This window comes from Octopus bimaculoides, chromosome 14 (assembly GCF_001194135.2).
Source record: "Octopus bimaculoides isolate UCB-OBI-ISO-001 chromosome 14, ASM119413v2, whole genome shotgun sequence".
Taxonomy (NCBI): Eukaryota; Metazoa; Mollusca; class Cephalopoda; order Octopoda; family Octopodidae; genus Octopus; species Octopus bimaculoides.
The window spans coordinates 5,380,454-5,396,428 of record NC_068994.1 but is presented as its reverse complement, the minus strand read 5'-3'; the positions used below and the strand labels follow the sequence as shown (position 1 = coordinate 5,396,428).

Below are 15,975 nucleotides of genomic sequence, written 5' to 3'. Positions count from 1 at the left end.
TGTGTGTGTGTATATATATCCAAAGAAACAGACTCGTATTGTGCATGGATAAATGACCCATGTTTGTAACAGGAATATGTATATAAATTATACAAATACATCACACCGTCTTCGACAGGCAAAGTGATAGTAGCATGAAAGAGTTTTATATATGCACTGATATGACCATAACTTATCACCTGAATCAACGGAGATTTGCCAAATCTCTATATTTGAAATTGTTCTACTCTCAGAAAATAATATTAAAGCGAAACAACTGATGATTTAGGTATTAAAGATTGTTGGAATATTTAATGACGATGCTTTTAGATGAAAAGAAGAAAGGTTAATGAGGGATATATTTGAGATGATTATGTTAAACTCAATAATGCTGTAAATGATAGGAGTGAATGAAGCTTTATTTTTGTTACCTATACTGATTCACTGTAGCCAGGAACTATTTTCTTCAAGTAAAATAGTATCAATAAAAAGAGGAATTCGAAATAGAGGTAAAGTATAATTTTTTAAACGGTATGTTATTATATACGTTTTAATTTTATTTAACTATTGTCTGATTTACCATCATACGGAAGGAAAAATATCAATAAACGAAGGAGGAGGAAAGCTAAACTTATGCAGGATAGAAGCGACTGTTGAAATATTAAAAGAAAAATAATAAAAAATGCCGAAGTAATTTACTTACATCAATGAATACTCCGTTCATATCGAAATTAGCTAACTCATCTATTTATGAAAAAAAACAAACAAAGTGAAACGATTATTTTCTAGAAAATGAACATAGAACATGATAAATATCTGTATTATTGAATTTCATAAAATAGATTTTTAGAGTTATTATACATTACAAGGACCGGTTTGAAACAGAACAGAGGTAAGCATGCTGATCGTCGCTATACGTGTAACATGTTAGAATTTATTCAGTTATAAAATATAGTCTCAATGTATTAGGCTTTGCTGAAAATGTTTTAGCCACGATGTTATTTAAAAGCAAATCTGAATACTGATAAATATAAGATATTATTTCATCAGAGACGTAGAAAATATTTCTTTGATCCTGTTTATAGCAAGCCCGACATAACACTGAACATATTTGTCTTAGTAAAAAGATAAATGGTAAAATTCTGCTCTGAAAGTAGAAAGTGTAGGACTTCTCTTTGGATGGTACATTGTGCAAATTTTATCTCGAACAATTACTAGGGATCTTGGTATTCTTGACGCTAAAGATCACGTCGTTACTTGTTACCAGAATATATCATTACAGATTTTAATAAAAACCCCAGCAAACTGGTTAGCCTATACATCAACGATTTCTCCTTTGGTGCATCATCACAAACATACTACTCTTCTCTTACAAGAACAGAGACGTGTGACGAGAACGCATGGCGGTTTCATAAAGTGCATCACTTGTTACTAACTATGGCTTAAAAACGTCATTGCTATGTGTTTTGAGGGTTCAAAATGGTTCAATGTCCAAAATCTTCTATGTTGTACTTGCTTATATTATGATGCTAAAACACTAGAAACGTAGCGACAATGTTCTAAATCTGTCAAAACTTTGCACAGGATGTTCTCAGGATTCGATGTGAGCACTGACTGAAAAGTTGATTGGAAAAGTCAGAAGATTATTGATTTACAGAAGAAATTAAAATTAAACATCTATGGAAATTAACTGGGAATATAGGGAGGAAAACTATATTACTATCACATTAAGTCGTCTACAATTTATAACAAATGATAGAATTGTACATATTAATAATTTGTGCTGTAAAACTGTTCAGGTGGTTATCTGGCACAATCTTTAACGCATTCAGGTTTCACATGTCACTGAAGTCAACTTTGCCTTTCAACATTTTCGGATTGGTAAAAAGAAAGTACCAGTCCCATCAATGTAGTTCACTTGCTCTCCTCCCGTCAAAATTGCCTAACGTTTCTTTTCGTCAAATTCTCATTTCGGTAGAATTACCATTCTATACGTACATGTGTCAAGTCAACTAACAATATCTATATATTTACTGTCTGTACAATTTTGAAAAGTTAATGTTTCTTTACCGAAATGCGTGTTAACAGTTTCGTGAATGTACATGTATAAAAATATTTATAAGGTCCTGGTAATAAAGAATGTTTTAGATAACATTGATATATTAATAAAAATGTACTTATACATTTCTATCGAACACTAATATATTTTACTTATGATAAAAGTATGTACTAAAAGTTAATGAAAATTTTCCACATTAAAATAATAGTAAAAATACAATTGACAGTAATGAGACTGTGATTACTATATTTCATACCGGTGAATAGAGGAGAGATGTTTTGTTGGTGCATTATGTTAAGAATTGTTTACATAATAGTTACATAGAACAATTCCAGAGTAATGTAAGTGAAATAAAATGACTAAATAATTAGTAAATTAATGTCCATACATACACACACACACACACACACACACACACACATATCTACTTCATATAACTATTTTTTTAAACACCCAACGACAATAACCCATACCACCTGTACAATATATTTTTTGAAACACTCAAGGGTAATAACCCATTTCATTGCTTATGTTCGATTGCTTTGAATATTGATTTTTTGTGTGTCCAATTTCTAATTTTTGCAGACAATATCACTTTTTTACTTTATTTGATGCGTGAGTTGAACTCATGTCTGGAAACCTCGTGATATACTTAGATTGTTGAAAACAATCGATAATAAGGCCCATCCAATGGACCGTTCTATCTACTACATATTACTAATATTTAATTTAAACAACCCAAAGGAACTAACCCATACCACCTGCAGTTTTTAGCGAAGCGATCAATATTTGATTCTCACGATCAGCTGACCTAATTCTGTATTTCACTACTTACAGTTTTCAACTGCTAAACATTATTATTGCACTTGCTTAATTTGAATCACTTCATTCATACATTTTTATACATACATACTTTTTTGAATGCCCATTACTCCGATAATTCTGCATTTTTACAGTTACACTTTCTCCATGACAGTACATAAAATTTTTTTCCACAACGTATTTGTAGTGGTTTCATGCAGGCATAGCGTGGATTCGATCCTCGATTGCCAAATTTCACTTAGCACTTCAACAGTGCTTTTCTCACGGTAAAATAATAGTTTTTCTGTGAACGACAACCTCTCTCGACAACCTCTTTCGCCAACCTCCGGAAAACCTCTCGCCAAGCCAACCTCCGACAACCTCTCTCGCCAATATCCGACCTCTCTCGCCAACCTTCGACAACCTCTCTCGCCAACCTCCGAAAACCTCTCTCGTCAACCTCCTGCAATCTTTCCCTCCTCCAGCTGACAGTTTTTGTACTTTTTCGTGATGGAAAATACAATTTTGTATCAGTTATAACGAAATTGTTTTCTTATATCAGAGTAATAAGGCGTTTCAATAGAACATCTTTACCCCACGGGAATTACCGGGTACACCAGGTAGTAAGAAATAAGTGGAAAATTTACCGGTGAGTGTGTTAAATGTTAGGCACAAAAAGAAAATGACTCTCCCCAGACACAACATCATAATTTAACATAATTCATAAAAAATGGCATAACATCCTAACGTAGAGAGAAACAATTTTTCCTCAAAACCACAATGTTTTCTTAAAATTCTACTGAAAAACTAGTAAGAAAAAGTTTTTAAATTCTATTGAAAATCTAGTAAAAATCTTGAAATTTCTTGTGGAAAATTGCATCATTAAATGTAGATTAATTTCGCATGAAGTAGTGTTTGAATGATTTGCTTGAGTGATGAACATCAGGAATATTACGAACCAAGTTCCAGTTATGAGCTGCCATCATATACAGGTACCATCTTCTTTGTTGTCTTCGTTCCATTGATTTTATGTCCCTCTGAAAACGTTTTCACTGCTCATGATTTGGGTCACAAAAAAATTTAAAGGAATTTCGGAAGGTGACTGTGGAAATAGTGCAGCTTTATACTCATATTAGCTCCCAAATTTTGAAAGTTCCCTAGCATGTTGTCGACTATTTTGGCATAGGTAGCTGCTTTCTTGTTGCCCGGAATGTTATTAACAACTATTACAAATGAATTCCAAACTGTTGTTTCAATGCAAGTTATAGAGATTACAAGGTTCATATCTTCGATCATTCTTCTAATTTGAGATCTATCAAATACTCTAGGTTTATCATTTTGTTGATCAGACTGGGAAATGTGTTGCAGATACAATGAAAGCGTGGTCTATCTTTATCCAGACCTTTAACAAACTGCTTCAAAATGCCAAATATGAAATGGAATGAAAGTAGGGTGATTTTATTCGGTTGAACTAAAGGCTCTTTAACCACATTAATTGACCCTGGCACTAATGCTTGCTACGGTCATTTTTTCGTCACCCAATGTTTTCCTCTGGCTTTGCTGCCCCACATATGTAAATTTCGTATAAAATTTCACATGCAAACAATGTATGTATGTATTTTCTGAAAAGTACAGATATACAGATAAACAAACAGACGGACAGGTGGACAGACAGGCAGGCAGTCAGGCAGGTTGACAGACAGACAAAGAGAGAAAGAGAGAGAGAGAGAGAGAGAGAGAGAGAGAGAGAGAGACAGACAGACAGACAGACAGATAGATAGATAGATAGATAGATAGATAGATAGATAGATAGATAGATAGATAGATAGGTAGAGGATACAAGAATTGGAAATAAAACTGAAATTTCACCGCTTTGTATTCAAGTGGAAAAAGTACTTTAAATACTTATGTTAATTAATTTCAACGAATTTATGCTGTAATTGACTCAACCCGATTGAAACGAAGATTTCATGCTTCAAAAAATATTATAGTTTCAGTAATTTATATTTATCAGTAAACAACACCAGTTTTGTACGTGATTAACTCAGAAATTTTAACGAGAAAGGTGTCAATGAATACCGCCATGCATTTACAAGTTATTTTGTATATATTTATAACTTACCCTCTTTTAATGTAATGCTCATGTCATGTAGTTGGACTTGTTTTATTACACCCTTGAAATTATATAGAAAATTGATGTCTAGTTTAAACAATACAAATATTAGATCCATACAAACATTCACGGGAAAGTAATTATATTTATGAAATATAAACTATATAAGATTATGATGAAACAGAGTATTAAGACATATCGCTGGTTGATTTTTCTTTGATTTCAATAAGAATTGATCACTTCAGTCGCAGTTACATTTCTGACTTACCTGAAACTGATGCTCCAAAATTGATACACTTGTTGAATTATCAGTTTCCTTTATTCTAGAGAATTCTACTGGAATGTTACTGACATCGATGTCGTAATCTTTGGTGAGAATGTTTTCCACTAAAACATCATATATAAACTCCAGCTGTGTCTAAAAAAAAAGAGACGGATCAGTTTAAAATTACATGAACACTGTTGTCAGTAAACAATGGATTTTGATATAAAAACCATTCTTTAAGTTTCGTAGTCATAAATTTGGTAAAGAGAAGAGAAATCCTTTGTTTCATGCAAATATTCTTCAACTTGAAGGATTGAATGATTAGGTGAGATCAAAACAATTATTAGTTTGAACTGATATAAATCGTATTTAGACGTTAAAAATTGAGGTTTGAATGAGAATGTAAGAAACAGTGTGAATTTGAAGTATTCGTACAATATATGTATCTGAAGATAGAGAAGGTCTTAAAAGTAGAAGACCAGTCTTTATGTACTACATAACATGAATGTATTGTTATGTACTACATAACGTGAATGTAGTATTTGCTCTGAGAGATCATCCCATGCAGACAAAGAGTGCTAAAAACACAGACATCGTTAGTAATCGAGAATCTAGTAGTATGTGTGGCGGGTCCTTTTCCAGCAGCAGGCGTATGGCCATTACCTGCCAGTCAATACATCAACTTTTGTAGGCTATAAAGATTACCATTTGATATTAATATTGCTTCTGATTTAATCGTTTCTTTTTTCAAGTGTCTGCCGGCTAACTGATACCTTAGTGACTGCGCAGTAACTATTTTTCAACATATATCGTTGGTAGTGAGATTTGACTGGAATACATTGATCAGATCCCCTACTACTAAAATCATGTGATGTAGCACGACTTATTCTTATCCATTCTCTAGAGAGTATTATATGAAAAACAACAGCCTTCAACAAACGTTCAGTGTTCATGCATGACCTGATATAATAACGAAAGTTTAAATATTTTACCGAGGCGCAATATCTTTCCAATAACATTGTCACTGGGCACATAATTTGTTGGGGAATTTAGTAGATTTCAAAAACATGTGTAAAAATAATAAGGTAGAGTGGGTGTGTGGTAAGTAGCTTGCTTACAAACCACATGGTTCCGGGTTCAATCCCACTGCGTTGCACCTTCTGCATGTGTCTTCTACTATAGCTTCCGACCGACCAAAGCTTTTTGGATGGATTTGGTAGACGGAAACTGAAAGAAGTCCGCCGTATGTGTGTGTGTGCATATGTATATATATATATATATATATATATATATATATATAAAACAGTTAATATGTCATGTTCTAATTATTCAAATATCATTTTACCCCCTAATTGAGGATAAAGATGCAATGTATTGCTTTTCAATGATTTTCATTTGTCTTCGTGTCGTGACTGGGCGTATACAATGCTGTAATACTAGTTCGGAAATTATTGAGGTATAAACTGTCAGAGTTGGCAGGATAGTCATTATGTAATGAGGCTAAAACTATAAATATTATTGAATATTTCAAGTTAATGTTATGATAATAATTGAAGTTAGTGACTTTGAGTTTGTGAAAATGCTAATTCAATGCATGGAATTCAGTGAATAATCCAGTAAGTAGCTTAAGTTTCATGTTAACATGTACAAACGCTACATGTATTTCAACAACAATGCTTATACAATGCGTATAAGAAACACGCATGTCAAGAGTCGAAATTTACAATGGATTAAATATGCTATTTATACAAGGAAAAGAATCAAACGGCTTTTCTTAAGCTTCCTTAAGAAAGTGCATATGAATTTCTCCTTTGTACGCGAGTGAAATGTTATAGTCACTATAATGTCTCTGTAAAAATAATCATGTGACATTTAAGAATATAAAATACTGCTAATATATAAATCGAATTAATGTGTGGACGCTTGTACATGATTGTCTGAGATTCCGTGTGTAAATAATAGTATAATTATTAGTAGATTATGTATTATATACTTTACTGTATATTCAATTGTGAGGGTGCATGATTTAATTGTACTCATGATCGGAAGAGCGTGGGTTCAACTCTTGCACTGGGTGGTGCGTTTCTTTCTTGAGCAAAACACTTCACATTACTCTGCGATCACTTTGACACCTGACGTGTGGCACATTGCCCACCTGTCCAGGCAGGGTAGATTTGACAGAGAGTGCGAGCTAATGGACAGCAGATAGATTTAATTACTATAAATAAATCACCTGTTCAGCATGCTCGGACTACAAGAGACTATCATCACATATAAACTTGTTTATATGCGTTAGTAGATATAAACGAATCAGCTTTTCATAAATATATAATACCGTATGTATATGTGTACGTGCGTGCGTGCGCGCGTGTGCGTTTGTGTGTATGTATGTGAGCGGGTGTGTGAGAGTAAAATGTTTTTCTTTTTGTATTCTAAACATGACATATTATTGCCTCGTAATTATGAAACATTTCCTTGTCTACTTCAGCAATGACTACTACAAACAATACGGAACATAAATGTAATAAGAAAAAGAACGAACAGATTTGACAAACACCTTATTTAGTTTGAGACATTTTGCATTCACGATGAACTTTTACTTGATTAGCAAATACAGATTTAATTCCCATTGCCTAGGAACACACAATATACGATAGCAGCGTGGAACACATACGTTAGCCATTCAGAAACACACAAAGATTGTTAACTTTCCTTAAACATGTATTGTTTATATGCTGTCAAACATTTTATCGCACCAAACTGCTTCCTGTCAATCAAAACACCACACACATGGTATATCATATTGTTTTTACTTTGGACTACAGGGTAACTTTTTCACTCTTACGAAAAAAAGACATATAATACTGCAAAATTATCGTATTTTCTGAGTTATATAATCAGATTTGTTTCATGGTCTATATTGTGTGTCTTGGCGGTAGCTTGTCCCAACTCAAAGCAAACTATGGAATCGTAGCAATAGTTATGTTCCATACTCTCATAACAGCTATAACTGAAGAACAACTCACTCACAAATACTTCAGAATTTCTGTGCCTCATCCTTTGTTGATTCTGACAATGAGCAACTGACTTCCAACAATTAAATTAAAGAGTAAACGTCATGGTATTCCACAGACACATGCACTCTTAGTATAAATCCCAGTGGGACACAATGTCACAAGATTGCAGTTTTGAATGGAAAGCACACACTAATAAAAAAAAAAAAAGAGAGAGAGAGAGAAAAATGTGAGGATTAGAGAGAAGATTCAATCTCAACACCAAGCAGGTACTTTTGAAATCAGAGTGCAGAGGCAATTACGAATCCTGCAAGCCAATTTCTCTGGAGTTGTAAAATTTCTGCCATTTCACCACTTTTCAAGAAATAGCTAAATTATAGAAGATAACAGCAATGAACAATGTCGCTGAAAGAAAAGATGAAAGCAAGCCCATATAAGGGAGAGTTCCTGAGAGTTACGAGCTATTAGACTAAGTATTTTTTCTTATTTACATTGTCATTAACTCACCCTTTTCTGGACCATATGCATCCTCTCCTCCCGAAGCTTCGTGACACATGCCAATACATCAACAGATTCACCAGTCAACATCTCATTTAGAAGAATGTCAATGCAAATGTAAGTTCCGGTACGACCAACACCAGCACTGAAAGACGGGCCAAGGGCAATGAAATGTCTATGATCGCTTCCAACAATTTAATGAATAACAAAATAAATACATGGATTAGGCTTAGAGAACATAAACCAGTTACTTTTTATTAAAAGAGTTGAATATTAGTGGAAATGGCATCCAAAATTTGTAGTAATGTGCCTAGCAGTATATTTCGTATCATCAGCCAAAACAGTTTTAAATAAATATTTTCTTTAGGTGTGAAAACAATCATTATTAACACCACAGATTCTTCTGACTTATAACAATGTTAGTTAAAGTTTCTTGACTTACTACATCACATATACCTACATTATTATGACCTAGGAGGCAACCCTTGGTAATTTCTCTCAGTCATCATCCTATTTTGCAATTGTTTCTATTTCTTAAACCATCTCAGTATTTAGATTTGACCCCTTTGTTGACGTGATGTTATGAGTTAAAATGTTTTCTTTGATTAAACATAAGTTGATTCTGAAAACTTGATAAATGTTATTGTTAAGCAAAAGGAGGCAAACGTAGTAACAGTTTTGCAGAACACCATTTGGTTCAGTTTAGGCAAAATTTTCGTGGAATCTTACACCTTAGGAATATAATTTTACTACAAAGCACACTATATAATAACAAAACATTTCAAAATCTAACATGATGTTATTAAAACACACACAACTAAACAACTGCACATATATAAATATTATTTTTATTTCTCGCTACTCAAGTGAGTAGTATGAAATATAAACAGCGCTACATGGGTATATTTAGAGACAGCTTCAAATTCATCTCTGCCTGTATTGATCCTCTTTCAGAAATGGGGAAAAGAGAAACAACGCATCATTGTATAGAGAATATAATTATGCTTATTATAAATATAATTTTATCGATATAAATATATAAAACATATATCATGTTTAAATAATTCTAGTTACAAACCTGCAATGTACGACCAAAGGGTATGTTATATTCTTAGACTTTAATGCAGTTTTAAAATCTAAAATATATTCGGCGTGTTGTGGAATGTCATGATCTGGCCATTTTCTAAAGAAGAATTGATCGATTGTCCAACTTTCGTTTTCATACTGACAAGCACCTGTCTGTAAATAAAGACCTGTCTGTAAATAAAACAAAGAAAATGTTTGAAATGAATTGTGATGCACGAATATTATGAAGCACATATAAAGCAACATGATACTGTTGTAATATACTTTTTAATGATATTAGTTTTGAGAGTTTTTATATCATTACACAGCAACCAAATCGTTTCATAGCTCGACAAAATATCAATTTTCAAAACGAAATATATTTCTGATTCGATGTAAACTTTAAACTATATTAGTGCTTGCATCAATGAGACAAATCAGACCTACACCCTAAAACGCGGGAACATTTAAGCAGTCACTCAACCATCAAGAAATAGCAGCCAATTAAATCAGATAACTTTGCAGCATCTATAGAGTAAATAAAACATTAAGTAGCGTAGTGGTGGACATACAAAAGGCAGGGTAGTGAATGCTCGAATGTCTGTCATAAGCAAAGATCGACCTTATATGGCCTTTTCCGAAACAATGCCAACGTAAAATAACAATGTATATATCAGAGATGCGATGATATTAATTAAACGATAAAATCTCGTTGCTTTTCCCGCTATGTGTCATTCGAATGTTATAGGTCTTTGAATGTGTAACTATTTATCAAATAGTCCCATCCGAAGAAGACCTTCGGGAGAAATGACTATTGTGTATATCATTTTGTCGACCTGTCTATCGGATGTTGTTGTACATCACTGGTCACAGTTTGGGTGCTGATATTCTTGTACATTTTAAATGATACCACCCAACCTGTCTAGGCGGCAAGCAAACGTAACTCTTGCATAGTTACAGGGTTCATTATTTAATGTCTAGCAGAGAGAATCAAGTGAAATGATGTGTTTTGCTCAAAAACACAACTCAGGACCGGTCTGGGTATCAAAATCACAATCACGCCATCGTGAGTGCACTAAGCCACTCAACCTGCACACACACACGTACCCCCACACACCCACCAACACACTCACACACGCACACACAGGCACACGCGCGCGCGCACACACACTCACAGAGGCACGCGCACACGATCACACACATACACATATACATATATGTATATACACGCATGCATATGTTTGTGTGTTCATACGTGTGCTGGTGTAATATTATGTTAACTGTTTGTTATAGAATAAAACGAAAAACAAATGAACTCTGTGGTCGTTGCTTTCAATTCCTTTTCTTTGACAGGTTTGTCCAGAAATGTTTCACCGTTTATTCATTTCAGTAAATCGTTGACTTTAATCTGCGACTCTCATTAAACAGCTGATTAGATTTTGCTATATTTTGGTTCATTTCATGAACAAATTTAAAAAAATCACTTAGAAATTTGCTGTTTCTGCAGGCTTCTAGATTGTTACTCTAGAATTTTCCTCAATTTGTTGCTTTTGTGTTCTCATACGTTCCCAAAATAAGTTGCCGTCTGATAGTGGAATTTTTTTTTACTCTATAGGGTAGGTTATACAATATAATAGATTCTCGTTTTTATACTTCATGGAAATATTTATTTAAAGAGAAATCCCACTTATAATAGGTATTACTATAGAACACTGTACAATGGAGACAAGTACTGTTTAAACATGATAAGCACGTTATTTCTTTATCATTTTCATGTCAAAATAAATGTTTTCCACAAAGAATTATATACCATTTGAACGCTTTTCATGTGAACTTCCTTCTCATATATTTTTAATTACAATGTGACAGTTACATATAACGTCAGTGTATCTCAAGCAGTCTGGGATTTTCACGTATTCTCAAAGTTTGTTCCACTTTCTTTTTTTTTTTTTTTTTTTTTTTTTTGTTACTGGATGGCAGCCCTCATTCTAGCTCAATGCGCTCACATGCCATAACGCAGGTTTTGTTAGAAATTATATACGCAAGTCGATTAATATTTTAGCCTTATTTTGATATAAAACTTGATGGTAGTAGGTCATTAGGAAATATAAAAGTGAAAATTTTATCATCACTTTTAACTGAGAAAATAGCATAATTTCTTTAAGGTTGTTATACAATCAGAAAGAAAATTTCTTACTAAATCATCGTGGTCATTGCCGATTTTGGCAAAGGTATGACGAAAAAGTGCAAAGTGAAAAATGAGGGCTGCATACTGACGTTCTTTTTTTCTTTACAATTAATAAATATTGATGCTATTCTTGAAACTGATAGATTTCCACTCGGTGAGAGGTCATACGCAAGACAAATTCAAGGACTGAAATACCGATTTTGATCTACAGTTTCAAGAAACGAACAAATTAATTGTTAAGCAAACATTTCTACGGGAAATTTAACTGAGTTAAATAAGTCCAAAATTAACATGTAATCATTGTACTGATAAAGTTGTTTATTGCCTATCGATGTGAACCGAGCGACATATGAATTTTACCTCGCGCATATTCTTGTACAAGTTAGTTTCGTATTTCTTATAGTAGTATTGATCTATTTTGTCAATAAAAATTATATTGTGCAATGAATATTATGTTATTCTATTAAAATCCGATGTTGTTGTTTGATCCTTGTCGAGCCATGCCTGGCACATAAGGGCCGGTTTTCTGGTTTCATTGGCGTATAGGTTCCCCACCTGGACGATACGCTGGTCCGTTGCAGGTGAGCTGCTAGATGCAAGATAAAAGAGTAAGGGTAGGTTGTGGTGAATGAGTCAGCAAATGTTCGCCATTACTTTCTGCCGAAACCACGTGAAGCTTAAGTATTTCGCTCATAAACACATATATCGCCCGGTCTGAGATTCGAACCCGGGATCCCTCGACTGCAACTCCATTACCCTAACCACTAGGCCATGTTCCTCCATAAATCCGATGTGATGTTTTTGAATTTTTCCCCGATTTTGAATGTGGTCGGATTTTTTGTCATAACGTTTACATTTTAACAGGTGTTAATATACACTTTTATATTTTGTAACGATTATCTGACCTACCACCATCGAGATTTATATCAAAATAAATCTAAAACATTGCTCTACCTGCATGTGTAACTATTGACAGAACTTAAGTTATAGCGTTCACCCTCATTGAACTATATTGAGGGTTACTGGTCAGAAGTAAAAAAAAAAAAAGAAAGAAATACGGGAAAAACTTTGTATATGGCTGGAAACACCAGGGCGTTCAAAGGACTCTGATATCTTAAGTGTCAGAAACCAGTAAAAGTAGAAAGGGAAAAATATTTCTCCTACTTTCTCTGTTTATTTTATCAATTAAATTTTATATGAGGCTACACTTTTTCAATGGTATTTCAGAATTTCACCATTCTTGTTAATGCTTCTCAAATAAAATTTGGAAGTATTTCAATGAACGTTGATTTCAAACTGCTACTATTTTAGTCCTCTTAAGCAAAATCATTCTTATAAAACATGAGATATTATGGAATGACTTACCTTTGAAATAATAAATCTTCGGTGTATATAAGTTGTATGAGATCTAGTGTTGATATGCGTAACTCGGATGGTGCCAAATGACTCAGTATGCTCTTCATCTGGCCAATACTGCATACACATCATCTGCAAAATATATGCTTCTTTAATATGTTCATAAGCCAAAATAAAGAGTATGCCCATTCTATAATCAAACATTTCAAACTATTGAAAATAAGGTGATTTATTGAAATTTTAGTAACTGTATTGTGTATGTGATCCTTATATAAGAATTGAAATGGGGAAAGTACTTGAGTGTAAAGTGCTGTGTGTGAACAATTAAATATGACAAAGTGATCATTAGTGTAGGAAAAGTTCTGTTTAAAGTGCTTCCTGAATCCTGTAATATATGCTATATTTAAGAGTAGATGGGAACTCTGGGCAAATGTTGATTTCTATCATATAATATATTGGGGATCTAAACAGGTTTAAATAATTACAACTAATAAATATCTATTATTAAATTTCTGAAGAGGCTCACATAAACTGCGTTTTCGGGAACACGCTATATATGTGTATCTCTTTAGAAATTTATTTTTTTCCCTCATGAAGGAGGAGGTGTCCAATAATAGATATAAATATTTTTCATATGATTAGATAACCGGATCTCCAGAAAAGCCATTGGATTATTGACTGGATTATTAATACCCAAACATTTATTTTTTAGACTCTTAACTCTCTTTATGATTTCGTTTTATAATCTCTAAGACGACTTATATATGTATTTGTTTTTCCAATATATTTTTAATACATATTAATATATTTATATATTTTTATATGCCTATTTTTAATGTATTTATTACTCTTTATAGTTTTATTATATTTATATACCTATATAATCTTAATATGTCTAATGAATTAAATATACTCTTAAAGAAATGCATCTATGTTGGGTCTATTGCTGAATATATGTATATATGAACTTGATTTGCCTAACTTTGATTCTTACTTCTATATTATACAGGGTGATTCAAAAGTCTCCATACATAGGGAAAAAATATTCCTTTATAAGTAAGTTTATAAGATCTCCTAGATGCCCTGATCTGACCCCGCTTGATTTCTATCTTTGGGGGCATTTGAAAGGCATGGTGTATCGTGGAAAGATAAAAGACATGAATAATTTGAAGGAACGCATCAGCAACTCATTTGCGCACGTATCACCAGATGTGCAATTACGAGTTCACAATGAGTGGGGTAAACGCATTGCAATGTGTATTCAAAACAACGGTAACCATAAAAGAGCCTGTTAAATAAAACAAAACTGTTCTTATAAACTGTTTCTTATAGAAAGATAATTTGTTCCTATGTATGGCGACTTTTGAATCAGCCTGTATTTATATATATATATATATATATATATACATATATAAATATATAAATAGATACACACACGCATATATGTATGTATGTGTCTATGTATGTATAGTTATTCAGTTGTTCACGTTAATGCATATGTATATCAATCGTTAGCGTCTAGATTCTCTATAATCCTAAAACTAAATTCTTGAGAATCTGTAGTGTGAACACACTATCACCAGAGTAATTACGTAAAAGTCTCCATGCATTCTAAATGCATTTACGGTTTAACATATCCACAGGATAACATCTTAAGGTATTGAATAATCTAGTTTTTATACTTTTTTTCTGAAACGTACGTTTATACGGGACATCTTAGACTCTACTAAATATGCAACAGACATATATGATTATGTATATAAATGAAAGTTATGCATAAATTGTCCAATTTCCAAGAAATTATTTCAGATATTCTTGTCCATAATATATTCCTAAAGAATATACACCATATCTTGTAGCAACCATATTTTCAATGATACTACTCATATCCAAATGGTGCTGTTAAACAAAGACGATTGACTGATCAAATTAAGTACTCACTCACACATTACCCACAAAATTACAAACCAAAAGTATAAAAGGAATAATCACATGATTTAGTCTGTCATTTATTATTTCTAAAACAAAAATACTGATAGTTAAAATTCCTTTTAATTTACGGTCCAAAGACATCCCTAATAATCATGAATTTTATAAAATCTCCAACAAAATTACAATTAACCTCTATTGCAATGCATACCTGGTTCTTCTTAGTCATAATCTCATAATAGAGACCACCTATCGCAGTTTTACGGCACAGTGCATCTGTCTTCCCCAAGGAATATTTTTCTTATCAAAAGAACTAATATATAGAGCTATGGAAAACACAAACTCTTCCTCTTCATCGACGTCAAACTTATCCCATCAACACTGCTAAACATTCAAACTGAAACGTCAGACTTCGTTTGCTTCTTTGGCTTTCCATTATTGTTTCTTTGATAGATTTCAAAGCTACTGGAAAATTCTATCCTTCCCTACAAAATATAACTATGATACGACTCTATTTTCCAGTTCCTGTTCGTTGAATAAAAATTGAATATTAATTTCACATTGTAATCATAAGACTTGCCAAAGTTTTAAGGAATTTAAATCTACTATCTTATGTTTTGATCGATTACTTCTGCCGTATTTGTATATATCGTAACATTGGGTGTCTATATTTATGTATACAGCTTTATACGCATGTCTGTCTCCATA

General features: G+C 32.9%; 1 protein-coding gene across 1 annotated transcript in view; it reads right to left on the bottom strand.

Moving 5' to 3' along the window:
* LOC106874640 (receptor-type tyrosine-protein phosphatase mu) overlaps positions 1-15,975 on the bottom strand; it is a 49,262-nt gene that overhangs the window by 14,340 nt on the left and 18,947 nt on the right. The window contains exons 11-16 of the mRNA XM_014922435.2: positions 13,348-13,470; positions 9,808-9,986; positions 8,739-8,874; positions 5,221-5,370; positions 4,962-5,013; positions 683-723 (exon numbers count right to left, since the gene is read on the bottom strand). Coding sequence (XP_014777921.2) covers positions 683-723; positions 4,962-5,013; positions 5,221-5,370; positions 8,739-8,874; positions 9,808-9,986; positions 13,348-13,470 — 681 coding nt within the window. The remainder of the gene's footprint in view (positions 1-682; positions 724-4,961; positions 5,014-5,220; positions 5,371-8,738; positions 8,875-9,807; positions 9,987-13,347; positions 13,471-15,975) is intronic.